General features: G+C 47.2%; 2 protein-coding genes across 2 annotated transcripts; both read left to right on the forward strand.

The window, feature by feature from the left end:
- Window positions 1-1,836: 1,836 nt before the first annotated feature.
- Window positions 1,837-16,890, forward strand: LOC123345730 (zinc finger protein RFP-like). Its single transcript, XM_044982766.1, has 7 exons — window positions 1,837-2,260; window positions 4,915-5,010; window positions 6,250-6,480; window positions 10,307-10,329; window positions 12,376-12,497; window positions 14,780-14,812; window positions 15,424-16,890. Exons 1-7 carry the CDS (start codon window positions 1,841-1,843, stop codon window positions 15,951-15,953), a joined length of 1,455 nt encoding a protein of 484 aa, XP_044838701.1. The 5' UTR covers window positions 1,837-1,840; the 3' UTR covers window positions 15,954-16,890.
- A 7,824-nt stretch (window positions 16,891-24,714) lies between these two features.
- Window positions 24,715-25,724, forward strand: LOC123345751 (histone H1.11R-like). The gene has a single exon (XM_044982798.1). It carries the CDS (start codon window positions 24,742-24,744, stop codon window positions 25,276-25,278), a length of 537 nt encoding a protein of 178 aa, XP_044838733.1. The 5' UTR covers window positions 24,715-24,741; the 3' UTR covers window positions 25,279-25,724.
- Window positions 25,725-27,779: the final 2,055 nt, after the last annotated feature.

Raw genomic sequence — 27,779 nt, forward strand, 5'->3', positions numbered from 1 at the left:
CCAGCTCACCCCCTACACCCCTACTCTCACCCTGCACCCCTCCCACATCCCAAACCCCTCATCTGCAGCCACACCCCACAGCCCTCACCCCACACCCCTGCACCCCCTCCCTTCCCCAAACTCCCTCCCAGAGCCTGCACCCTGCACCCCAATCCTCTACCCCAGCCTAGGGCCTGCACCCCAGACCTTCTCCCCCACCCAAACTCCCTCCCAGAGCCTTGGGCAGGTGGGGGATGGAGTTTGGGGGGGGCGGAGTTTGGGCAGGGGCGGGTTCTGGGCACCACCAAAATTTCTACGAACCTGCCACCCCTGCCTGCAGCAGAGACCAAAGTCACACATTTCGGAGAGGGGGCAACATTAATTGACACACATTGGAGGGAGTTAAAAAATCAGACAGACCAAAAAAAATGCACTTTTTTTTTTTTAAATCTCATGGGTTCGGGACCAGTCTCAACATTTTTTGCAGGTGTGTGTATGTGTGTGGGGGGGGTGATTTTGAGTCATGATTTTTCAACCTTTGCGGTTGGCAATATTATAATCTAGACAGACGCTCCTCAAGCCCCACAACAACACCAGCACTATTACTCCCAGGACATAAATATTTGCCTGTGAGGTTGCTTTGTGCTCCACACTAGGGCAGGGGGTCTTAGCCGGCCCGGGGATACGTGTCCAGCCGGGGGTACACAGAGATCTTCCAGGGGCTCCATCAGCTCATCTAGATATTTGCCTAGTTTTACAACAGGCTGCATAAAAAGCACTAGCGAAGTCAGGACAAACTAAATTTCAGACAGACAGTGACTTGTTTAGACAGCTGTATAGACTATACGCTGAAAATATAAGTACAATATTTATATTCCAATGGATTTATTTTATCATGCTAGGGTAACAGTGAGAAAGTAAGCCCTTTTTCACGACTAGCGTGGCTGTGACACTTTTGTACTGTTATGTCTGCTTGTGTGAGCATGTTGGTTTTGAGTGTGGGGAAACGTGGGGGAAGGCAAGACAAATCAGACTCCAGTAGTCTGAAAAGGTTCATAGACTCATAGACTTTAAGGTCAGAAGGGACCATTATGATCATCTAGTCTGACCTTCTGCACAATGCAGGCCACAGAATCCCACTCATCCACTTCAATAACAAACCCCTAACCTATGTCTGAGTTATTGAAGTCCTCAAATTGTGGTTTGAAGACCTCAAGTTGCAGAGAATCCTCCAGCAAGTGACCCCTGCCCCATGCTGCAGAGGAAAGCGAAAAACCTCCAGGGCCTCTGCCAATCTGCCATGGAGGAAAATTCCTTCCCGACCCCAAATATGGTGATCAGTTAAACCCTGAGCATGTGGGCAAGACTCACCAGCCAGACACCCAGGAAAGAATTCTCTGTAGTAACTCAGATCCCACCCCATCTAACATCCCATCACAGACCACTGGGCATACTTACCTGCTGATAATCAAAGATCAATTGCCAAAATTAGGCTATCACATCATACCGTCCCCTCCATAAACTTATCAAGCTTAGTCTTAAAGGTTGAGAGCCCCTGCCCTGGGGCCATGCCTGGGGTGTCACTGTGCTAGCATACCTCAAGGTGTGTGCAAACTGGAGTGAACTGGCAACCAATCAGTCCCAAAACATGCAGGCTGGCCAGAAGCTGGGAAACACAGAAACGTGTAGGCTCCTTTCTCTTGAGCAGGCCGGGTGGCTGCTGCTGCAACAACTGCCAAAACAACTTGCCACTTCAGGAAGGGGGCTGATTGCTGCTGAAAGCTCCACCCATCCCTGAGCTTCAGGAAGTAGATAAGTGCAGCTCAGCTCTGTGTGCATTTTTGCCCTGCTGCTGGGTACAATGGCTGCTGCAAATCCAGCCAAAACGCTCCAGGAGGAAGCTACTTGTTCCATCTGCCTGGATTATTTTAAAGACCCGGTGATGATTATAGACTGCGGGCACAATTTCTGCCGAGCCTGCATCACCCAGTGCTTGTGGGGATGGGAGACAAACCTCTCCTGCCCTTGCTGCAGGGGCAGCTTTCTCCAGAGAAACCTCAAGCCAAACAGGCAGCTGGCCAACGTGGCAGAGGTGGCCAAACAGCTCAGCCTGCGGCTGTTCAAAGAGCCCCGAGGGCACGGGGTGTGTGAGAAACACCTGGAGGCTCTGAAACTCTTCTGCGAGGAGGATCAAACTCCCATCTGCGTGGTGTGTGACAGATCCAAGGAGCACAGAGCTCACACGGTGGTTCCCATAGAGGAGGCTGTCCAGGAGTACAAGGTAGGAACCACAGAATCGTGGGACTGGAAGGGACCTCGAGAAGTCATCTAGTCCAGTCCCCTGCACTCATGGCAGGACTAGGTATTATCTAGATCAGGCATGGCATGGCATGTGAGCTGATTTTCAGTGGCACTCACACTGCCCGGGTCCTGGCATTTTAATTTAATTTTAAATGACGCTTCTTAAACATTTTAAAAACCTTATTTACTTTACATACAACAATAGTTTAGTTATATATTATAGACTTATAGAAAGAGACCTTCTAAAAACGTTAAAACGTGTTACTGGCACGCGAAACCTTAAATCAGAGTGAATAAATGAAGACTTGGCACAGCACGGCTGAAAGGTTGCCGACACCTGATCTACATCATCCCTGGCAGGTGTTTGTCTAACCTGGTCTTAGAAATCTCCAATGACGGAGATTCCACAAATTCCCTAGATAATTTATTCCAGTGCTTAACTACCCTGACAGTTAGGAAGTTTTTCCTAATGTCCAACCTAAACCTCCCTTGCTGCAATTTAAGCCCTTTGCTTCTTGTGCTATCCTCAGAGGCTGAGAACACTTTTTCTCTGTACTTAAAAAACTATTATCATGTCCCCTCTCTGTCTTCTTTTCTCCTAACTAAATAAACACAATTTTTTTCAATCTTCCCCCATAGGTGATGTTTTCTAGACTTTTAATCATTTTTGTTGCTCTTCTCTGGACTTTCTCCAATTTGTCTACATCCTTCCTGAAATGTGGCACCCAGAACTGGACTCAGTGCTCTGGCTGAGACCTAATCAGCAGCAGACATCACTGGTGAAACACTGCATTATTACAGAGATCTTGCATAGCAAACGCTATAGCTAAAGGGACTATACAAATAATTTTTTCAAGTACGGTTTTACACACAATAAAGGATCCAAACCTCATTTGTTTTCATAGGCAGGGGATTACTCTGCATGGGGTGGTGAAACAGGGGTGCAGTGCGGGGTGGAGTCTCTGCACTAGAAATACTGTGGGGGCTCTGTCCCTGCATAAATTCACCCACAAGCTGGGTCAGGGGATGAGAATGGGACCCAGAGGGGCTGGAACAGCCTTTCTGGCACCCTGAATTGGGCCAGGAACCAGGTAGTAACTGATTCCTAGTTTGGAGCCAGCTACCTCCAACCAGCCTCAGTAGCTGCTGTCTCTCCTATTTCTCTGTCTCCCCCTCTCCCTCCCTTACACCCATTCACAAGGAGCTTTCTCACCCCTAGCCCCATTCTGCATTTAGGTCTTATTGTGCCTGTTTTGTTTTGTTTCCCTGAAAGCCCCATAACAGTGTTATGATGTCACCAGTAATAAAGAAGGGGAAACCTGAACGACTGAGAGGGGAGTTTGTTTTCAGTCACACGCTTTGGGCTGTTTTTTGTTAGCACCTGCTCAGCTTGACCCAGCCTGGTGCAGCGTTTAAGTGTGAAACTGGTGTTCAGGACACCTGGGTTCTTGTTCTAGCTCTGCTGGTGACCTTGGGTGAGTAACTTCCCCCATCTGCCTTGGCTATTTAGACCAGTGACAGTCAAACGGCAGCTGGCAAGCCACAAGTGGCTCTTTAATGGGCCTTCCTGCAGCACATGATCTTAAAACACAGTGTGATTTAATTGTTAACCAATCAGGATGCTTTTTACTCTCTTATTAACCAAGTAAGTTATTAACTTGCACCAAATTATTAACTTATTTGCTGTGAGAATGATACACAAACTAAATCTTTCCCCTGTCCTACTGTTTAAATAGGAATAATGTTGTAGTAAATGAAACAATGAATTCACACGTCTGTGAGTCTTTTGGGTCATGTTGATCTCTAATTTGCCTCCTGAACCACTCAGGTCTGAGTATCACTGACTTAGGCCTGGTCTACACTCGTGCTGTAAGTCGATCTAAGTTGAACTAGTTAACTTACGTAATGTAACTTAAGTTGACGTACCTTAGGTCAACTTACAGCCGTGTCCACACTACACAATGTCAACAGGAGACGTGCTCCCGGCAGTGTAACTTCTGCCACTCACTGAGATGGATTACAGATGGATTCACAAGACCCGCTAAATCGATTGCAGCTGCGTTGATTTAGCCCGTACTGTAGACAAGGCCTTAGACTATACAATCTTTGGGGTAGGGACTGTCTTTCTCTGGGCATCTTGGGGGCATCTTGGGGGGAGGGCTAGCTCAGTGGTTTGAGCATTGGCCTGCTAAACCCAGGGTTAGGAGTTCAATCCTTGAGAAGACCACTTAGGGATCTGGGGCAAAAAATTGGTCCTGCTAGTGAAGGCAGGGGGCTGGACTCAATGACCTTTCAAGGTCCCTTCCAGTTCTAGGAGATTGGTATATCTCCAATTATTACCTATCCCCAAGGGGAATCTGGAAAATGATTGATTTATTTATTACCCATCTAGATGGTTAGCCATTTGGGGCAGAGACAGTCTGTTTGTACACTGAGCTCCTGATCGATGGCTATGACCACATTATAACTGATAGGCATTACCACCTGGTTTAAAACACATTAATGAACACACCATATTAATAAGCAACCGGGCTAAAAATAATCTGTTAGTGTTGATGGAAAAGCCTCAGAAATATGTGGGTGTTTAAACAGCTCATAAAACATTTTTATTTTTGTTATCTCCTAACTTCATAGGTGCAAATTCAGAGCCACCTGGAGATTTTGAAGAAAGAAAGAGCTGAGATTCTAGAGTTTCAATCGAGTGGGGAAATGAAAAGCCAGGAACTTCTGGTAGGTGGCGTTATTGCTTACCAGCTCCAGGACATCACTGAGACTTGGAGTAACGGAAGAGTAACACGCGCCCCTCTGAGAGAGATTAGTAGTTATTTACTCCACTGTCCTTTGCAAACTCTGTTCTGGTTCAGAGATTCTATGTTTGTGATAGGTACTGCACACATATATGGGGCTGGGCCCCTAGGCATAGGCTGGAGCACCCATGGGGGAAAAAGCCAGAAACTCCTCCATTAGCTCCCCCCAACCCCACAGTGTTGCCTGCCCGCCGGCAGGCCCTGCAAATCAGTGCCTCCCCCAAACATGCCACATCCTCGCTCCTCCCCCTTCCCCCCCCCGAGCCTCCTGCATACCGTGAAACAGCTGCTGATCACAGCAGGCGGGAGGCGCGAGGGAAATGTCTGAAGTCGTATTGTTACGGGTTGCCATATACAGTAAAAGCTGTGTTATCCGGCACTTTATCAACCAGCAAGCTCTCTTAACCGCATTTCTGATATCTCCAAAGACAAATCTTCAGTCTAGTAACCGGGACTAGTATACTGCCCAGGAGGTTATGCAATTGCACATTCTGCACTGTGCTTTTATGCCAAAGAGGCAGAAGACAAGACAGCCAGCTGATATCAGGGATTTAGTCAGAAGAGCAGCTTCCCAGGGTGTGTCATAGGGTCAGTACAGATTCAGCCCAATCTCCTACACACCTTCTACATCTACAGTGATAATTGAGGTTGATAATGCTGACCCTGAGGCACTGCAAGATCCTGAATTGCCTTCTGAAGCATCACAGAAAGGTTAAATTATGTTCAGTATCGCTTTAGTGTTCAATGTATTTTTAGTGATCTGGGTGTAGGCCAGGCGCTGCCCCTAGTGATATGTAGTGTCATAAGATAACCTGCTGTATAGACAACTTGCCCTGTATACACCTAAGTGCTTCAAGAAACCAACCACTCTGCAGTGCAGTACTGTGACTGGACTGGTGAGTACCTGTCCACTATTTTATACTATATTAATTTTATTGTATCCTAATTCTTTGAACATTGGTATTTTATTGGTCAGTATAATTCTTTGTTAACCGGAGTTTTTGACCATCTGACACCCCCCGTTCCCCCAACACACCGGATAACAAAGCCTTTGCTGTAATTGTCCTGCAGAGAACTACAGAAGGGTCTATTATATGTCCCAACGACCCTCTGCGTGTCCCTGATCTGATCTTTTCCCTGTCTGTGCGCATGTTCACTGCAGAAAGAAGTGGAAGCCGAGAGGCAGAAGGTTGTGTCTGAATTTCAGCAGTTGCGCCTGTTTCTGGAGGACCAAGAGAAACGCCGGCTGGGCCGGCTGGGCGAGCTGGACAAGGAGATCGTGAAGATGAGGGATGAAAATGCCACCAAATACTCTAAGGCGCTCTCTTGCCTTGGCGATCTGGTCTGCGAGTTGGAGGGGAAGTGCCAGCAACCAGCGAGTCAGTTCTTGCAGGTGAGATCCCCCAACCCCCAGATCCCTGCACAGTCTGTGAGGGAGTCTCTTTTATTGGCCCAACTGCTGTTGGGGGAGAGAGAAGCCTTTTGCGCCACACACGGCGCTCTACAACGACACTGCAAAAACCAGCTGTCTCATTCATTCCATTTCCCATGAGGCAAGTGCAGGATTGTGCCCTTTACCACATGTCCCAGGGTTTGGGCCAGAATAACTCAAGAGTTGGGAACTCTCTCTGTTGTTCTTGGGAAGAACATTCCACAGCCTAGCACGCCTCACTGTTAGGACGTTTTCCCTGATATTCACCCTCAACTTTTCCTTCCTTGGTTTCATTCTCTTCCAAGCTCTGCAAACACAGTGTGGTTCTTTGTCCCACGCACCCACTGGCCGGATCATGCAGTAGTTGGTACTTCAAATTTAGTGTAATCCAGGCTAAAATTCTGTGTGTGAGTGTGTCTGTCTGTCTCTGGCCTCTTCTAGTGGCCAGAAAACACACAGAGACTCATGAGCCTGCTAATGCTTCCAAACTAATGTACTGAATGAGCTAATCAAGGCGTAGAAGTCATAGTCCTCCTTTCAGACTTACTTTGTAATATGCTGCATATTGAGTTACAGTAGAACCTCACAGTTATGAACACCAGAGTTATGAACTGTCCAGTCAACCATGCGCCTCATTTGGAACCGGAAGTACGGAATCAGGCAGCTGCAGAGACCAAAAAAAAGGAAGTGCAGTACCGTGTTAAACATAAACTACTAAAAAAAAAAAAAGCAGCATTTTTCTTCTGCATAGTAAAGTTTCAAAGCTGTATTAAGTCAATGTTCAGTTATGTACTTTTGAAAGAACAGCCATGATGTTTTGTCCAGCGTTACGAACGTTTCAGAGTTAAGAACAACCTCCATTTCCGAGGTGTTTGTAGCCCTGGGGTTCTGCTGTAGAGCAGCACATTTGTTGTTTGTTTGTTTGATGGACTTTCACACTAAAAGGGAAGATGCTGGTAATAATAATAATGCCCCGTTCTGATACAGCGCTTTTCTCATCAGTAGATCTCAAAGCATTTCACAGGCAGGCTGTAATATATTGATCCTAACAACACCAGGTGGGAAGCTGGGGCCCAGAGACACTAGCTGACATGCCCAAGGTCACACAAGATGTTTGTGGCAGATCACAGAATTATACCCCAGTCTCCCAATTTCTAGGCCAGTGCTCTAACCCCTGGACCATCCTGGGCACTATCCCTCTAAATAGTTTCTGCATCCTCTAAAGGCGCGCACGGTCTTCTCCATTTGTGCAGAACTGCGTGCAGATCTGGTTGCCCCATTTAAAAAAAAAGATATTGGAATTGGAAAAAGTACAGAAAAAGGCAACAAAAATTATTAGGGGAATGGAAAAGCTTCCATTTGAAGAGAGATTAAAGTATTTTTTCACACAACACACAGTCAACCTGTGGAACTCTTTGCTAGAGGATGTCGTGAAGGCCAAAACTATAACAGAGTTCAAAACAAACTAGATAAGTTCATGGAGGATAGGTCCATCAACAGCTATTAGCCAGGATGGGCGGAGATGCAAAATCATGTTCTGAGTGTCTCTAGCCTCTGGCTGCCAGAAGCTGGGAGTGGATGACAGGGGATGGATCCCTCGATAATTGCCCTGTTCTGTTCATTCCCTCTGAAGCACCTGGCATTGGCCATAGTCGGAAGACAGGATACTGGGCTAGACAGACCACTGGTCTGACCCAGTATGTCCGTTCTTATGTTTCGGAATCCTGCCAGAGCTGCAGTATGCATGTAGCCAGGCTTTCCTTGTTGCATACAGTTAGTACACACATTTATTTGGACCCACTCTCCCTCTGCAATGCCTTCAAATTGTATTTGTTGTATGAAAAGCAAAAGGCACTACGCTGCTAGATCCAGCCATCTATGCTCCCATCCCCGCAGACGACACAGGGCATTACCCCATTGCTCCCCGTGAATTTACCCTAAAGCGTTCCTCCCCTTTCTCTGCCATACTACCCTTCGGTGTCTGCAGACAGCCCCTCTGTGGTCCATGCTTAGCCATGCTGGTGTCCACATTTTTAAAAGCATGTCGAGAAGGTGCAGAGAAGAGCCACACGAATAATGTGAGGACTGGAGACAGTGCCTTAAAGGGAGAGACTTGAAGAGCTCAATCTGTGTGGCTTATCAAAAAGAGGATTGAGAGATGACTTGATTATGATTTACAAATACCTTCCCGGGGACAAACACTAGGCTCTTCAATCTAGGAGAGAAAGGCACAACAAGAACCAGGGGCTGAAAGTTAAAGCCGGACAAATTCAAATTTAGAAATAAGATGCCCATTTTTTTCAGTGAGGGTTATAAACGATGGAAGAAAGGGGAAGAGGTGGACTTCTCCACCTGTTGGTGTATTCAGGTCAAGACAGGATGCCTTTCTAGATGGGCTTTTGTCAAAGCCATGTTATCAGGCTCAACACAGCTGTACCTGGGTGAAATTCTCTGGCCTGTGTAACATGGGAGGTCAGCAGGAGCGGCGCCAGGGTTTCTGGTGCCCTAGGCAGAATTCAGGGGGCGGCATTTTGTGCCTTCCCCATGGGGCGCGCAGGAGCTTCTATTCCGCTCCCGTCGCGCCGCCGAAGAAGGACCCTCCGCCGAAATACCACAGACGACAGCAACAGTCATTGAGCTGCTCAATTGCCTGCCGCTGTTTTCCATGGCATGTCGGCAGAAGGTCCTTCTTTGGCAGCGCAACGGGAGCAGAACCGGAAGCTCCCGTGCGCCCCGTGGGGAGCACACAAAATGCCGCCCCCCCGAATCCTGGCGCCCTAGGCGACCGCCATGGGTTGCCTAATGGAAGCGCCGGCCCTGGAGGTCAGCCTAGGCCAGTGGTTCTCAACCAGGAGTCCGTGTCCCACTGAGGGTACGCAGAGGTCTCCCAGAGAGGACATCAACTCATCTAGATATTTGCCTAGTTTTACAACAGGCTACATAAAAAGCACTAGCAAAGTCAGTACAAACTACAATTTCAGACAGACGATGACTTGTTTATACTGCTCCACACAGTATACACTGAAATGCAAGCACAATCTTTCTATTCCAGTTGATTTCTTTTCTAATTATATGGTGACAATGAGAAAGTCAGCCATTTTTCAGTAACAGTGGCTGTGACACTTCTGTATTTTTATGTCTGATTTTGTAAGTGAGTCATTTTTAAATGAGGTGAAACTTGGGCGTAGGCAAGACAAATCAGCCTCCTGATTGGTGGTGGGGAAAGGTTGAGTGTCACTGAGTTAGAGGAGCTAGTGGTCCCTTCTGACCTAAAAACAATGAATCTCTGGAAGCGGTTTTACTCTTTCCTCAGAGATCAGTCAATCCAGCCCCTCAGTCAATTTGTTGCCCTTCATACATCTTCCACTTGGTCTGCATCTCTTTGCTACTGTGGCCCCTGGAACGGGTTTCACTGTCCCATGTGCAGTTACACCAGGTTCTATTCCCTCCCTGTCCTACTTCCTTTTACTAGGAGGAGGAAGAAAAATTATTCTCTAACCTCTGAGGATAGGCCAAGAAGCAATGGGCTTAAATTGCAGCAAGGGCGGTTTAGGTTGGACATTAGGAAAAACTTCCTAACTGTCAGGGTGGTTAAGCACTGGAATAAATTGCCCAGGGAGCTTGTGGAATCTCCGTCATTGGGGATTTTTAAGAGCAGGTTAGACAAACATCTGTCAGGGATGGTCTAGATAATACTTAGTCCTGCCATGAGTGCCGGGGACTGGACTAGATGACCTCTCGAGGTTCCTTCCAGTCCTATGATTCTGTTCTTTCTCTCTCTTTCCAGGTCATCAGAAGCACCTTGAGCAGGTATATGGCCCCTTCTTGCTGCCAACTCACACTTCCCAGCCCACACTTCAACTGGTGTCGCCGATCTGATTCTGTCTGTGAATTTTAGAGGGCTTTGAGAATGTGCCCTTAAATTAAGACGCTCTCTGTATGTGTGTGTGTATTTAAACCCAGCCCTGCTGGGATTCTGTGCACAGCTCATATCAGCGTGGTACTCCACTCTGCAGTACCCAAATGACAGGCTAATAATGTTTGACTTACTCAGTATTGAGGACGGATCTTGATGCGGGATGCTGGATGAGGGTTTGTCCAGAGACAGAAATTTTATTTGGATGCTGTCCATAGTTTTTGTTTCTCCCAGCTCGGCAAACATACGTAATAAAAGAGGAAACAGATCTTAAAATAGTTTTTGTGGGGTTCTGTCTTTCAGGAACCCCTCAACCAAATGACCCCAAATCTGCTCCCCAGTATCTGTCCCTAGCTTTCTACTGACATACGCAATTGCTGGTCAAATTGAATATGCATATGGATTTGGAGCACTATGAATTATTTCCCCTTTAAACAGACAGCTCTATACAAACTGACTTTTAAATATGGTGCCTTGTAATAACTTAGGCAGCAGACCATGAAGAGAGAACCCTAAAGCTCAAACCCCAGTAATATCTGTGAACTGTTATTAAACTGCATAGGTGTCAACAATCTTTCTTCCCCCAAGCACATAAAGTTTCTGGACATTGAACTTTATGGTCTTGAATTCTTTTCAACTGAAAATTAATGGTGCTTGTGTTTGTTTGAGCTTCTGAAAATCCAGCCTTATTTACCCTCTTAATTTACCATGCAATACACCTCTACCCCGATACAACGCGACCCGATATAACACGAATTCGGATAGAACGCGGTAAAGCAGCGTTCCGGGGCGGCGGGGCTGCGCACTCCGGTGGATCAAAGCAAGTTCAATATAACACGGTTTCACCTATAACGTGGTAAGATTTTTTTGGCTCCCGAGGACAGCGTTATATCGGGGTAGAGGTGTATTTCTTCTAAAAGAAAAACCAAACATGACCAGGTCTTTCCGTACCAAAGAACATTCAATTTCAGACAATAACAGACGCCTTTGTTAATTTAACGTGCCCTTGTTAACTTAGTGTCTCTAGGCGACAGGAATGGTACAAAAAAGTAGATGCCAGTAATATTACAATTAAGGAATTCTGTGTATTTAAAATATGAAAGTGATTGGGGAAAGGCAGACTATATATAAACGATTCTCTTATTCAGACATGCTCTTCAAATAATCTAGAGGCAAAAAAATTGATTAGACATTTTCCAAAACCAACCTTAACTTTGACCCTTAATTCAGAGCTGTCAGTAAATATCACTTCATGTTTTGAGTTATACAAGCACTGTAGAAAGACAACAAGAACCCTTAAATATTTTGATCCTTCCAGGAGAAAGTAAGGCCTTTTCTACACTGGAAAGTTAATGTGGGTTCTGGTCGGGTAAATTTAAAGCAGATTAGATATTCTTGATAACCTCCCTCTGTGAATTCTCTTATTCCAGAATAAGGCCTGGTCTACACTGGTGGGGGTCGATGTAAGATACGCAACTTCAGCTACAGGAATAGTGTAGCTGAAGTCGAAGTATCTTATTTCGACTTACCTCCCATCCTCATGGTGCGGGATCGACTCCGTCATGGTGCTCCCCGTCAACTCCGCTACCGCCACTCGCCCTGGTGGAGTTCCGGAGTCGACGGAAGTGTGTTCAGGGATTGATATATCGCGTCTAGATGAGACACGATATATCGATCTCCAATAAACCGATTGCTACCCACCAATCCGGCGGGTAGTCTGGACATACCCTTAGAGTGCCTCATTCTGAATTAGCTGAGCATCCACACAGGAAGTTAATCTGGAATAATTATTCCCCATGTTGACAAGTCCTAAGGGCTGCAATTGTGCTTGACCATTTTTATGCATATGAGCAAGGACCAAGTACTGATTGGGCCCCTCAAATTTTGTTCCATCTCGGTTACCGTTCAGATGAAGATGATGTAGGTTGTTTTCTCTCTAGATGTAAGACGGGGAAGGAGAAGTTTCAAAATCCAACAGCGGAGTCTCCTGACTGGAGAAGAAGAATCAAAGAACTCTCTCAAGAAACCGTATCGCTACAGGATGCTGTGAAGAAATTCAAAGGTAACAGACCCTCGTCCTGAGACTGATCGCTGGGGTTGAGAGCTTATCACTGATCTTGTCTGACGCTCACAGGTGACTCATGGCCTGCACTCCAGCCATGTAGGGCTGGCCTCTGGAGTCCAGGAGAAGCACAGGCAGCAGTCCCTTATTTTGGGGATGACCCTGGATCAGTTTGCAGCTGTGCAGGGATGCACTTCTCATGCTGCCTCTGAATGCACTGAAGTGCCAAAATCTCCCTCTCGCTTGGCCACCGACAGCTGAGCCAGCTCCACTGGCTAAATAGCTGGTAGGATCTCCAGCTGCAGGAAAAGGGAAACACAACAGACGGAGGGCAGGTTTATGCTTAAAAAGCTGCACTGCTGTAGCACTTTAGCAAAGATGCTATTACGCTGATCAGCATAGTTAATCCACCTCCCCAAGAGGTGGTAGCTGTATCGGCAGGAGAAGCTCTCACATCATAGGTGCCAAGTCCATGGATGCTCCAGGAGAAAAAAAAATAGTACCAGCATCTCCCACCCGCCACGATCAGTTGTTCAGCGGCATGCTTGGATTTGCCTTCAATTTTTTTTAAACTAAAAAAACCCAAAAGTTTGGCCCATTTTTTTTTCCCTCTTGTTTTGCAAAGGTCTCATCCTAATCCCCAATATTTAGACATTGGGATCAAACCTGCAGCAGAACATTTTACATTCCTCCCTTATACTATAACTGTTCATGTGCTTATTATCCAGCAGTTTGGCCTAGTGGCTAGATCACTGGACTGCACTGCAGGAGACCGAGGGGTTTCTACCACTGGCTTACTGGGTGATCGTAGGCAAATCACTTTTCCTCTTTGTAAAATGGAGATAAAGTAATTTGTAAAGAGCTTTTGAGCTCCACTGATCAAAAGCACTAAGAGCTAGATATTAAATCTTGGCATAATTCAATTTGTTTTGTCATTTTGACAGATTTATGTCTCGTTTGAAGCATTTTTTTAGATTTCGATTGATTTTAAATTTTCACAGTTGTACGGTATTATGGGGTGAGGGGTCAGACAAAAATTATTTATTGACGGTAGATGTTGAGATTCAAAACGTTTAAAGCTTTTGTAATGGTTAAAACACAACCTGTTGACCTCACGTGTCAAAATATACAAAGAAAACACCCTTAAATCAAACTCTAAGCAGCTCTGGAGCAAGATTTTTCTCACATTGCCTTGCTGTACATTTTGATTTTTACTGATGGAAATATTTTTTCCGTTGGTTTGTGTGTGTGCGGTGAAATCAATATTTACCACCGTTTCCCGATAAAAATCTAATCCTTCCATGCTAGATGCTAATAATAACTAATCGATATTAATAATAATTAACCATACACATATTATTAATATAATTATATAAATGTCCAGTCCTTTTCAGAAGTATACTAAATTTCTGGCTTCCGTGACCTACTGTCAGTCGTTTCCACAGTCTGGTTACATATTGTGTTAGCTCCATTCACTGGTTCTTTCTTGCATGTCTCTACGTAAATGCGTGAGGAAAGGGGGGTGGGAGGAATAGGGTGCACATGGAACCCCTGCCATATGGGAACGAATGGGAACCCTAGTACTAGGGAGGGAGTATGCGAGTGCACACACAACCCCTAGTGGAAGGAGGGATTGAGGGACGCTGGTGTGGAGGAGAAGGTGGAACATAGCTCCTGGCATGGTGGGGTGAGATGAGGGTAGGAGGAATGCGAGGCACACAGAGCTGCTGGCATGGAGGGGAGACTGGGGGACTCTGGTATGGGAAATGGGGGGGCACACAGGACTCCTGGCAGGGGGAGAGAATGGGGGACTCAGGCATGTGGTGGACGGGGGGAGACACACAGGGCCCCAGGGATGACATAGGTGGTGGGGAGGGTAGCAGGGAAATAGAGGGGCATAGGAGGGTGGCATATAGGGAGTTCATGGAAGGAGGGGGATGGAGAGTTGAAAGGAGCCGCTGGAGTGTGCGAGAGCGCGTCCTAGAGAAACTTTTTTGTGGGTGATCCTCTAATATCGGCGCAGTCCCTAATGCGGAAGCACATTGATCAGTTTAACACGTTCTGAATCCAGCTTAGCTTGCGTCAGTAAATCACCGAGTTACACTATGCCTATATCAGAGCGGGTTAAAGGCTGAGATGGTTTCTATACACACACGTCCACAGGCACAGATAGTTAAACCCGTTACAGTAACAAACGCTAGGAATCTTTCCATACTCTATGGCAGCAGGAAATCTCACCTCCCTCCCCCCCCACTTTTTTTTTTCTTCTCTTCTTCTTCTAGAGTCTCTGCCATCTGAAACTGTGTTGAAATCAGGTAAATTTCAGGCGCCAGTTGACAAACTGAATGGTTGTCGGTGTTTATCTTCCTGAATGGAGGAGAAAAGTTAATTTACGCGTGTGTCCGTGGATTCTGGAGTAAGGGAAGGCGCCTCTGAAATACAATAACACGAAAGCTGGTGGCCAATATACAGCAGGAGGCCTGGACCAAGCTGCAGGTGTCAGAGGATCGCCTGAAGGAGGGCTGCAGGATAAAGCTGCATGCTGGTGGGTCTCATCTAACCTGACGCAGCCAGGAGAACATGCTTGGGGGATTCGCCCAGCAAGCCTTACACAGGAGGGACGGAGCGAAAGTGCTGCAGTGGGTGTAGGGAGGATCTGTGGCCTAATCTAACATGTTTCACGTGGCCCACTGTGGAAGAACATGTGAGAGGGTCCTGAATCCTTTTGCTCTGTATCTGTGCCAAGGGAATGCATCTTCCCTGCAATTTGCTGACGTCTCTGAGTTGCTCCCCAGTCAGAGCTGGGTGAATCGTGGAGGAAGTAGATTCCCGGATTCACTCTCCAGCTGAGGTAGATTCTGCCACTGACACAATCAAACTGGCCCCCAGGGCCCCTAATGCTCTGACTTTCTCTTTCCCATTGCAGCAAATGTGAGTTTTGATCCAGCCACGGCTCATCCCCGCTTCGTCGTGTCCAAGAGACGGAAAAGCGTGAGATGGGGAGACACGCGGCAGGATCTGCCCTACAGTCCTAAGAGATTTGATCCATCTCGCTGTGTGCTGGGCTGTGAGGGATTCACCTCGGGGAAACATTGCTGGATGGTGGAAGTGGGGGATGGGGGAAACTGGGCCGTGGGGGTGGCCCGAGAGTCTGTGAGGAGGAAGGGAGAGATCAGCTTGGACCCTGAGGGGGGCATCTGGGCCATGGGGCTCTGCAGAGGTCAGTACCGGGTTCTAACCTCCCCTGTGACTCTTCTGACCCTGAGCGGGAGCCCCATGAGGATTCTGGTTTGTCTGGAATATGAAGAGGGGTTGGTGACATTTATAGATGTTGATAGCATGGCCAGGATAGTTTCATTCCCATCAGCTTCTTTTACAGGGGAGAAAATCTTCCCTTTTTTCCGGGTCGGGGATATGCAAACGCACCTCAGGCTACTCCCCTGCATCACAGGGTAACACCGGGCCTTGGTGCTCTGTACTGACAGCGTCCTTGACAGAAGGAGATGACCGGGTTACATGGGCCAAACTCATTGGCCTTGTCCATGCTACCGGGATGTTTGCGACATAGCCAGCTCGCCCCGTAACTATGCTAGGATAATCCCATAGTGTAGATGCAGCCGATGCCAACAGAAGGGGCTTTGCCATCGGTGTAGGAACTCCCTCACCCCAAGCGAAGGTAACTACGTTGATGGAACCCTACTTCCGTTGCCATAGCTGCGTCCATCCTGGGGGTTAGGTTGGCATAGCTACAGCGTCCGTGTGTGTGTTTTTTCCCACAACGCTGCCCGACGCAGTGTGTCAACCTAACTCTTTAAGTGTGGCCCAGGCCATTGTCTCAGGGATTGTCCGGCCTGTTTCCCCTCCAACCTCTGTGGGTTCTCGAGGATCGGCTGTCTGCCAGCTCAGAGTATGAGAGAGGGGGAACCTGGGGTGGGGGAGAGGGAAAGAAATGGGGTGTAGCGAGAGAAGCCCAAGAAAGAGGAAGTGGAGCTGGCGGAGGGAAATGGTGAGCAGAGAAGGGAAATCCAGAGAAGAGAAGATGTGGACTGGAAGGGGGAAACTAGGGTGGATTTGAGAACAAAGAGAAGAGATGAAAGGGGCAGGGGTGTGGTTACACCGTGTGAATTACACTCACTTTATGATGAGTGGGAAGGTGAGGATCACATCCCTGTGCACATCCCTTGGTGGGATCCTTCCCCTGAGCAGAGTCCTTGAGGGTGCTTCTACACTACAGCGGCACAGCTACAGTAGGGTTGCCAACTTGGTAATATTTAAAAAGCGGGTGCTCTAGCTGGAGTGCCAGAACCTCCCCTGCCCTGCCTCTTCTCCCCCAAAGCCCAATCCCTGCCCTGCCTCTTCCCCTGAGGCCCCACCCCTGTCCACTCCTCTTCCCCCTGTCACTCACTGCTTTTCCCCTCTCAAACCTGGGTCAGGAGGGACTCACCTGCAGAACCAGGGCTGGGAGCTGCAGTCACCTGACACAGGTAGGAGGTGGCCCCGGCTGAGTAGGGGCTGGTACAGGTGATGACCCAGCACTTCCCCGCTTCCCCCGCCCTCAATAACTGGACTTTGAGAGTCCAGTCAGTAGATGTGATTGAACACTGTCAGGTCCCCTCTTCAACTGGACTTTCCGGTCGAAAACCGGGCACCTGGCCACCCTAAACTCTGGCGCTGCAATTTTGCCGCTGGAGGGAGCCCCATAGTGCAGATGCTTCCAACATCGATGGAAGGGGGTTTTGCATTAACATAGTTAATCCACCTCTCCGAGAGCTGGCAGCTAGGGCAACAGAAGAATTCTTCCATCGACCTAGCCGCGTCTACGCCGGGGTGGGGTTGACCTAACTACAGCCCTCAGGATACAACATTTTTCACAGCCAAGCGAGACGTAGTGAGGCCGATCCAAGTTTTAAGTGTAGACCAGGCCTAACTTTACGTACACATCTGGTAAACACAAGAGCCTTAACGTCAGGTTCGGGCCCAGGCTCTGGTTGGCTCCTTCCAGGGAGGACAGGAAGGATGTCATAAAAACAGCTTCCTGCCTTGAATGCTTGTGCAGCATCCGTCTGGAATCCCAGATTCCCAGTGGGGAGTCCAGAACCCGCTCCATCCACACAAGCAGCGATAGCTGAGCGTGCTCTGAGAATGTGAGAGCACTCGCTGAAAGGACTGTTTTTCTTAAAGGTTTCTGCTAGTCACTTAGAGCCCCCCCCTTTTTTTTTTTAAAGGAACGGAGGCCCAGTTTTTCAGGATGCTCAGCAGTCACAGTTGGGGCCAGATCTTCCAAAGTGCCCAGCATTCAGATGCACCCCGTGTGCTGAGCTTATCTGAAAATCTGCCTGTTTATTTAGGTGCCTCAATGGGAGTTTAGATAATCTGACGACCCCCGCACCAGTTTAGGGTTGCCACCCGTTCGGGTTTTACCCAGACAGTCGAGTTTTTGGCTTCTGCGTCTGGGTGCCATTTAGGAAAGTCAGATCGAAAAGGGGACCTGGCAACGTTATGGCACCAGAACCAAAAGCCAGGTTACCATGGGGTGAGGGTTGCCTCCTACCTGCAGGCAGGCTCCTTGAGACAACCCAGCAAGGGAGAGGGGCAAGCGACAGGGGTGGAGCTTTGGGGGTGAGAGGCAGAGAAGAAGTGGAGCCTTTGGGGGAAGGGGTGGGGCCTCAGGGGTCCATTTACCACCAATTAGATAGATGGCAACCCTACCCCAGTTATCGGTGCTGAGCCCCAAAAACTCCATCCACAGCTTCTTGACTCTCTGACCCTGGAGAACTCCACAAGAATTCCTCCTGCGAGCAAAAACTACAACATGGCGTGAGAGCGCGAGGGGCAGAATCCTGCTCCCAATTAGAAAGCATCATTGTAATAAAGTTACCCGTCCTCCCTTAAGCAGGCTGCTCACAAGGGGGGATTATTTTTCATTTCTAAGGGAATTTAGTCTCTTGCAGTAAGAAATAGAAGTTATTATAATGGCAGAAACTAAAGGAAGGAAACCCTGCTTTGAGCCTGTTATGTATTGCTTCCAGCATGGACCAAGGAAAGACATTTTGGAACATGAATTAAATGGGGAATATCTGTAGGGAAAATTTCATAGATATGCACAGAATGAAAACCATGGCCAATATCTGTTGCATCCCAAGCATTTCCCATTAGGAGAATTGGGTTTAAAGCATTTTCATATGGGTTCTGTCTGTAATTCCCATTTCTTGGTTGGTTGGTTTTTTGGTATCTGGCAGTAAATTTCACTCTTTGCAATCAATTTTGTTTCCTACTCTTCACATGATTGTTTCAGAATCATTTCCAAGTACCACATATGTAACATAGGGATCCCTTTTTCCGTATGGGGTTCATAACTTAAAATGTGGTGATTATTTACGATTAATTCACTGGTTTAAATATAAGGCCCATGTTTTCACTTGTCCAGACATAAAAGTTGTATGGCTTTAGCTGTACCAGAATAGTAAAAGGACAGGGAGCACCATTAGGCAAGCGTGGATGGAATTATACCAGTATAAATTGCGTATAGAGTAGAACCTCAGCATTACAAATACCTTGGGGATGGAGGTTGTTCGTAACTCTGAAATGTTCGTAACTCTGAACAAAACGTTATGGGTGTTCTTCCAAAAGTTTACAACTGAACATTGACTTAATACAGCTTTGAAACTTTACTGTGCAGAAGAAAAATGCTGGTTTTAGCCATCTTAATTTAAATGAAACAAACACAGAAAGAGTTTCCTTACCTTGTCAAATCTTTTTTTGTTTTAACTCTCCCTTTATTTTTGTAGTAGTTTACATTTAACACAGCACTGTCCTTTTTCTCTTTTGGTCTCTGCTCCTGCCTGATTGGGTACTTCTGGTTCCAAATGAGGTGTGTGGTTGACCGGTCAGTTCGTAACTCTGGTGTTCACAACGCTGAGGTTTTATTGTATGAATATTTCATAGTCCAGCATGGAAGGGGCAATAAGCTATCCCCGCACAACGGTACAGCTGCTTTCACCTTATTGTTATTCCAGTACATCCCCTATCAGTAAAAAACAAAAATTTCAAAAATAAAATCACCCTCCTGACTCACAGTAATACTGATACAAAATGTGTGTGTAGCGCGGGACTGTGAGGCACACTTGCAGATCAGTGAAAAAGATTAGACAATATTAGGCAATACAGTCTAACTCTAAGGATAGTTAAGCAATGGGACAGATTCCTTAGAGGGGTTGTGGAATCCCCATCACTGGAGCTGTTTAAGGACAGGTTGGACAAACACCTGTCAGGGATGGTGTACGCCTATTTGGTCCTGCCTCCACGCAGGGGGCTGGACTTAATGACTTCTCGAGGCCCCTTCCACCCCACAGTCCTATGATTTTATGAAATACTGGTGCAGATGGGCAGAATGGAATAATTCAAGGGGCTATTTAGCCAAGATCCCCCGGTTCAGACCCGATCTAGGAGAGAAAGCATCAGGACATCTTTAATGACAAAGTGGGGTTGGTGAGTTGGTTATCTCTAAAGTGCAAGTCAGCACCTGATGCAGCACAGTGTTGTGCTGGGGCATTGGGAGGGGACTGCAAGGGGAATGCAGCCCCGAGCCCCCAACCCTGATCATTGCAGCTCAGCGCCCCCTAGCATCACACTGGGGCAGTGGGGTAAGCTCTGATGGGAAAGAACCCCCCATCCCACTCCCTGTAGCAACTGCAGCCTTCTTGATGTCGCCTTTTGAAATTCTGCCAAGACCCGCTTAGCTTGCAAGAGCCACTCCAGGCAAGATCCTGGTTCTGAGAACATGGGCTTGAGTCATGATCATTAGCAGCACATTTGGCCATGTTTATTCCTCGTGGGAGGTATTTGAAATTGCCCTCAAGCCCCTGAGTTGCTTCTCACAGTCACTTGGCCAATAGGGGTTTTGTTCTTTCTAGTTGCCCCCTGCCCCCCGGTCACAAGTTGATCACTGTTGACCTGAGTTGGGTGAGTCACAGCAGGACACTGAGTGCGTTACAGCAAAAGATTTAGCCTAGGTATCTGGTGTGGCAGGGGAGGGGTAGCCGAGGGAACCAGCAAAGCTGTGGAGAGGGGGGCAGTGAGAAGCCCAGGGCTGGGATTAGTGAGGGCCTGTGCGTCAGGATTGAGGGGGATCAGCAGAGCTGCAGGGGGAGCTGAGAACTCAGCTAGCAGGGAGCTGCTGCAGGTCAGGAGCTGTGGGGTGTAGATGGAGCTGAGAACTGGGCTAGTAGGGGGCTGCAGGTCAGGACTGAGGGACATCAGCGGAGTAGGGGGAACTGAGGGCTGGGATAGCTGGGGGCTGTGGGTTAATAGTGAGCAGGTCTCTGGTGAATTTTTTCCTGAAGCTGATTTCATTTATCCCCATCCTGTTTGTTCTCCTGTTGATGCAAACAAGCCACAAACAGTGGAGGACAGGCATTGAGCCCCCATAACTCCTTTGCCGTGCCTCACTGACTGAGCACACCTGCCACTCAAAGTCTGGCTGCCGGAGATGGTGCTGGGGCTACACACCCATATAACCTTTAGCCCAGAGTTTAAAACCACTCTCCTCCAGGATATGGGAGACCCAGGATCAATTCCCTCCTCTGCCACAGTGGGAGAAAGAATTTGAACCTATCTCTCAGGGGAGGGTGCTAACCCTTGGGACAGTCTAGTGTCTCCTCTTGAAGCTGTTCCTCTGGGTAGAAACACTCAAACAGTTCTTAAGCAAGGGAGAAAAATGACCCTGTAGCCTGGTGGTTTGAGCACTCACAGTGGAGATGGGAGACCCAGGATCCGATTCCTCCCACGCCCCTTGCACTAATCAGTATTTAAATATTTACACACAGCATTTTCTCATTTATGAGGACTGGTTGCCCTCATGTGTCCGTTTCGGAGTACTACAGGCCCACGAAAAGGAAAGTCATGATACGATGAGTTAAAGGGTTACTGGGATTTATTTGTGTTAATTCAAACTGTCTTGGCAGGATCTTGCAATCATTTTGCTTTACGTTGAAATGACTCCAGGAGGCACAAACCAGTGGGGAATGACCTCCAGGGTGGCCATATTTGCTGCGAAGGGATCTTACTTTACCAATTTCCACGCTATAGGATGGAAATTAATAGCAGGAGTGTGGGAACGGGAGGTGGGTGTTTAGGGTTATAGTTCCGGCTTTATAGCCTTGAGCAAATCTATTGTCCTCTGTCTCTTAATCCGTGTTGTTGATTTAACAGCACTTGCTCTTGTAACCCTTGATTAGCATTTATAAACTTGAGATCCTCAACTGAACGGCTTCAGAAAAGGCAAGATATCACTGAGACATTATCACCCTATTAGAGTGGGGTGTGTGTGAGGGGGTGATATGCGCATCACACGGCTGAAACAAACTTTTAGCATCACAACACCGACAAACGACACTCCAGCAGCACGTAAGGGGTAGCATTGTGAACGGTCCCGTAGGGTATTTTGTAATAGCACATCAGTACTACTGAAATCATAGATTAGGGAAACCCCCTACAGGAACGCACCACTGTATGTCAAATCAAATCTTGAGTCAGCAAAGCACATAGTTGATTGCTAATTTACACACTGCACATAAAACGTGTAAAGGGAGTAAGGGCACTTTCAGCGCCGTTTTAGGAATATTTACTACAGAATTGTGCATCTACACACTTGCTCATTCTGTGAAATATTTACTCAAAGCACAAGCTAACCCCTTTAACCTCCGCATCAGATTATTGAGGGGAAGGCGAGTCAGAGAAAGGGGCTGGGGCGGGGAGAGTAGGCAGACTTCCCTCTGACCTCTATGGCAGTGTTTTAGAAAACTGACCAATCCCCCACTCTCTACAAAGAAAAAAACAGCTTAATTTTCACTGTCCGTGCATTAAAAAAAGTTTCGAAAGTCATTTAACAAAAAAAGACGTAAGATACGGGACATTGCCGCACATTAAAAATAAAAGTTACTCCCCTTTAGTTTTACATAACGGAACTTATTAGCTACTTGATTACAAGGACAAAATTATTTGTTTAAACCGATTTGAAGTCGTTTCGTGCTCGGGTGCTGCGGTCACGTAAATCCGCATTAACCGCCTTCAGGGTCTTGCCCCGCGCAGGCACCGCACAAGGTGAATATCGCTAGATGCGACAGTGACTCTCTTCGCATGCAGAGCACATAACTGCCAGTCCTCACACAACTGCACCAGATAAGCTTCCGTGGCTTCCTGCAGGGCGAGATAGGTGGGAAGCTGGACACGCAGACGGCTCCCCCCACAGCTCTGAATAACCATCTTGCTCAGGCGCTGAAAAGACCGTTTAGGAAGCAACATCTCGGTAGATTTCGGAGAGCCTCGGCTCTGCCATAGCACTTCGGTATGTGAACGATCATGGTGGAGTTTCTTCATCTTCTCTGGTGTAGAGGAATAAGTACTTGTTCGATCTTTTTTCCCGAATTGATTACGCCACTGGGCTTTCCGCAGGAATAACTTAGACGCTACCTGCTTTACTCTAGCCATCGAGAGAGCACTAAAAAAAAAGACCCAGAGCAACACTTTTTTTTAATCACTTTTCTATACCGTATAGTAAAGAAAAGTAAAAGCACCAGACTGCTTGCGGCTGCCTAGGGGATCCTTATATAGGCACGAGTGAGCGCTGATTGGCTCACAAGGAAAGGCAGGCACTGATAGGACGACAAGCAGTCCAAGACTCTGGTTGGAGGAAAAACAAGCCTTTTTTTAAAGCGACCACCTGCAAATGCAGCCATGGCAGGAAACAGGCAAGGGAGATTGCTCCGGTTCCGGCCCTGATGAACCTTTTCCTCTCCCCTCAAAAGAAACTATTAGAAAAAAAGAACACATTTCATTCTGATCTGAGAATCAGTGACAGGAATATTGTAAATCTTTTGTGTGTATGTCCCATTATGTTAGAGAAAAAAATAAGCGTCAAAGGGAAAATATATCGTAGAAAAAGACTCCAAATCTATTGAAGCAGAATTATTATAAATTGGCCAGAAATTAGGATTAAATAACGTGTAAGGACAGATTTTGCATAGGTTTCTCCTTTATTTTCTCCTCTCCCTAGACTTTTCCTCCTCCTTCCAGTGCAATACTAACACTGTAACTGGGGCCTCAAGAGCTCAATCCTTCTCCCATGTGAGTCAAGGGTGAAGCTCTAATTAACTTGTGTGGAACAGGATCCAGGCCTAACACTACTCCAGGAAGAAGGAAAACAAACTCCACTTGGCTACTGCAGAATCCTATATTCAAATTCCTGACCTGCCTTTAAAAAATGTTCTGAAGTATTTACAATCCCGGGAAGCTGGGCCAGAAGAGGAATTACGTCCCTTTGCTTCCTGGAGCCGTTATGGCCATCTGTCAAATGCCATAGAGAAACCTCTCCTCTCACTCAATTTGGCACTAATTATTTCCTTCAAACTAGTTTAGAAGGGATGCGTAAGGGTCGAGTTTATGGGCTTGTTATTAAGATGTAACTGATAAGACACAATACACAGGAAAATCAGCTTCTGAAGTAAGCATGGACCCTCAAACTGCTCTTCCACCAATAGAAACAACCAACAACCCCAATCTGAAACAGACCCTTCCAATCCAATCCTAATCCTGTAGAAAAAGAATGTGAAGACCCCTGCCCTGATTGGTCAAGAAAGAGAGCCAATAGGAAGCGAGATTTTTCTTTTGTCCAATGGGCAGAAAGGAGTGTTATTCCCTCTGGATTTGCAAGTGTTTGGGTGTGTTTCTGAGGTTTCTTTAACAACGAGTTAGATGACAACAAAACCGGAGAAAGAGACTATTTGCTTTGCTCTTTTATTCTGCCCCACATCCCCAACCTGTCCCAGTGAAATCCAGAGGCGGCAGCTGCGGGAATGTGGATTAAATTTAGCCAAAAACCCGAATTCTCTCCTGAGCCGAGGAGCCAAATGGGCGACCACAGCCCAGTTCTGTGACCTATCCCAGGCAGCAACTCGTGAATACTTCGGACAACGCCAGCGGGGGAACCAGCTCCGTGTCCTGGAGCGGGGAGGGCGAAATGATGGTGCAAATCGGGGCCGGTGCTTTTTTGCGGGCAACTTGAGTGGGGCGGAAGAAACACAGGCTGGGGCGAGGCGCTGGGGCGGGAATAAAGCAGGGGGTTGATTCGGTTGCGTCGGGCTCTGCTCTCTATCTGGCCTCGAGCGGCGGCCGCTGGGCTCAGTGTCAGGGCGGCGGCGCCACGTGCGGGTCTCGGTGCCAGCAGCTGGGACTGGTTCGCAGGGACATGCCCGGTTCGCTTCCTCTCCCCGCGGGTTTTGCGGCTCCCCGCGCGGCTCGGGAGAATCCCCGGCGCAAGAGAAGGAAGAAATCGACTCTCAGCCAGGTCATTCTCCGGGCTGCTGATGTCCCCGCCGCCGGCAGAGGCGCCTCTCTCGCCGCCATCAAGAAGGCGCTGGAGGGCGAGGGCTACGACGTGCGGAAGAACAAGGGCCGCATCAAGACTCTGCTCCGTTCTCTCCTGAGCCAAGGGGCTCTGCGTCGGGTCAGCGGCAGCGGCGCCTCGGGCTCTTTCAGGCTCCAGCGGGGAAGCGGCGCCGCCAAAGCGGAAAAGAGGGAAACAGCCGCGGCCAAGAGGCGCCAGAGCTGGGCGAAGACAGGAACAGCTGCCCCAGGGCCACGTGACCGCAGCGTTGAAATCAAAGCGGCTGCTGCACGGCCCAAGATGCTTAGCAGGAGCCCGGGCAAAATCAGGGGGACGGTGGCAACGCGCAGGAAGCAAATTTTAGACGATATTATTAAGGGCGCCTTCCTTCTGGAGTGACGGCCCAGGCCAAGAGCGAGAAACAAACCCCCAACGGTTCTTTTCAGAACCATCCCCCAGGGTTCATCAAAAGAGCGAATTCTGTGTGCGAACGCTTAGGTGCCGTCACCGTGTGTCCTAAGGAAGGGTTGAAGTGACAACCCCCAGTAATCAGGGAAACTTACTTGCGTTGCAAAGAAAGCCCTATTCAAGTACTAGCAGCGATGAGCAGCGTAGTTTATGATACGCAGTTTGGGAAAGCCGACAGCGCGATAAAAGCCCGGGACTTTCAAGATTACCCTAATGCTGGTGTTAAAGCAGGTTTTTAGTGCTGGTAAACAGTGCAATGCTTTCTGAAACACGAGTTCCTACAGCCCCTACTTGCCTTCCTTCTTCCCATTCACCGCAAGGTTAAAATCTCACACACAGGATTTTGGCTCCACACACATGCAATGAAATCAAACAAAACTGAGGACATCTGTGCTGACGCTCATCTGGGGAACGTTATGGGGTAGCTCTTAAAAGAGCCTTCCGACTCTTTCCTTAGGGTGAATCAATAGTTGTATGACTTTGAGGACTTTCCCTAGATGCTTCCCGCTGCATATGGGATGCAGAAGTGGCTCCTGATTTTACAAGGTCCTTTAGTTGCTTCCTGGCTCTTTTTCTTCGCTGCTTTGTTCTTCCTCTTAAGCTTCGCCTCCTGCTCCTTGAGCACTTTGGCCTTCAAAGGTCATTTTCTGGGCCATGCGCTTCCCTGCCCCACCCTGCTTTAGTATGATTCGGACTCTGATTTTAACAGGAATGGAGGAGGGACATTGCATAAAACTGTCCACTCACCCTCCCCACAGTGGTCTAGAGCAGTGGTGCTCAACCAGGGGTACGCAGAGGTTTTCCAGGAGGTACCTCAACTCATCTAGTTATTTGCCTAGTTTTATAACAGGCTACATAAAAAGCACTAGTGAAGTCAGGGCAAACTAAAATTTCACACAGACAATGACTTGTTTATACTGTTCTATAGACCATACACTGAAATGCAGGTACAATATTTATATTCCCATTAATTTATTTTATAATTATATGGTAAAAAGGAGAAAGTCAAAACTTTTTCTGTCCCAGTGGTTGTGACACTTTTGTATTTTCAGGTCTGATTTTCTGAGCAAGTCGTTTTTAAGTGAGGTGAAACTTGGGGGTACACAAGGCAAATTAGACTCCTGAAAGGAGGACAATCGTCTGGAAAGGTTGAGAGCCACTGGTTGATAGTTTGGATAAAGGGTTAAATTAAAGGATTATTTTAACAAATATTGAGTTGTATTGTGGTATCAAACAAACCCCATTCAGGAATGAAGTCCCAACGTGCTAGATGCTGTACGAATACACCCTCCTTACTTCTAGGAATTCACAAGCTAAGCAATAGCTTCTTATTAATAGTGGGAGCAGAGTCACTTCTCCACGTTTTCTGTTTTCTTTCAAATATTCGCGGTGTTTGATTGGTTTCCCAAGGGAGCCAATGAAAAGTCGAATGTTGGAATCCATAATTTGCATATCGCCGTTGCAAAGGGGGATTGTTCCGTGTTGGTTTGAACGAGATTGGGGGCTGTGCTAGCCGAGGGGTGCGGGGGGGAGGGGCAGGCTAGCTAGGTTTTCACTCAGGTCCGACTGTAGGCAAGATAAGGCAGAAATATGGCTCCTCATATGCTTAGGAAAAAAGGGAGCTTGGTAAGGTTTTTTTTAGTTGTTGGGGTGGTCCCCCAAGAAGGTTTAGAGGCTTGATGCTGATTGGAAGAAAAAAATGAGGACTAAAAGCAAAGTTGGGAAGAATCTTACTTTATTTACTTGTATGAGGTCTTGAAGTAAAATCATCTTAATACTAGTGTTTATTTTAGAGTTATGCTCTTGAGTAATTTTTCTGTGATTAATCTATTTGAGTGCATTGTTGAAGTATTGTGCTTGGCTCTGTACAAGCTTTTAACATTTGCTCCTGGGAGATTCAGATAGTTCTGTTCTTATTACTGCCTGAAGACCTGCTAAAGCATGCTATCTGAAGGTACTAAAGTTGTTACTAAATATACTAGCTTTAAGTAAAGTTTCTTATTTAGCTAGATTAGAGATTACTTTTAAGTAATCACCACTCAAAGGCCTCTTGAAGAGCTACTTATCTATCTTCAAAAGAATTGCTGTGCAGACTTGCATAGAAAAACATTTATGATAATTAGTGGTTTTAAAAGCAGGAACAACTTGAATTAAATTTTTGTAAAATAAGTGCTATTTCCTTAAATTCTGTATTTTCTTGTAAAGGTTTCAGGGTGAGGCTATGCAGATTTGTTTGTTTATCCTAGTGGTCCCAACCTTTTTGTCTGGCGGGCACCAGACAAAGGACCACTGCGGCAGTGGAGTACCCGCTGAAATGCTGCTGAATTTCTGCAGCATTTTGGTGGTAATTCCTCTTGATGATGCCGCTTGCCATTGACAAGCGACGTCATCGAGAGGTGTCCCTGCCAAAATTCAGGAGCAATGCCTCTCGA

Source organism: Mauremys mutica, chromosome 12 (genome assembly GCF_020497125.1).
Source record: "Mauremys mutica isolate MM-2020 ecotype Southern chromosome 12, ASM2049712v1, whole genome shotgun sequence".
NCBI classification, from domain to species: domain Eukaryota; kingdom Metazoa; phylum Chordata; order Testudines; family Geoemydidae; genus Mauremys; species Mauremys mutica.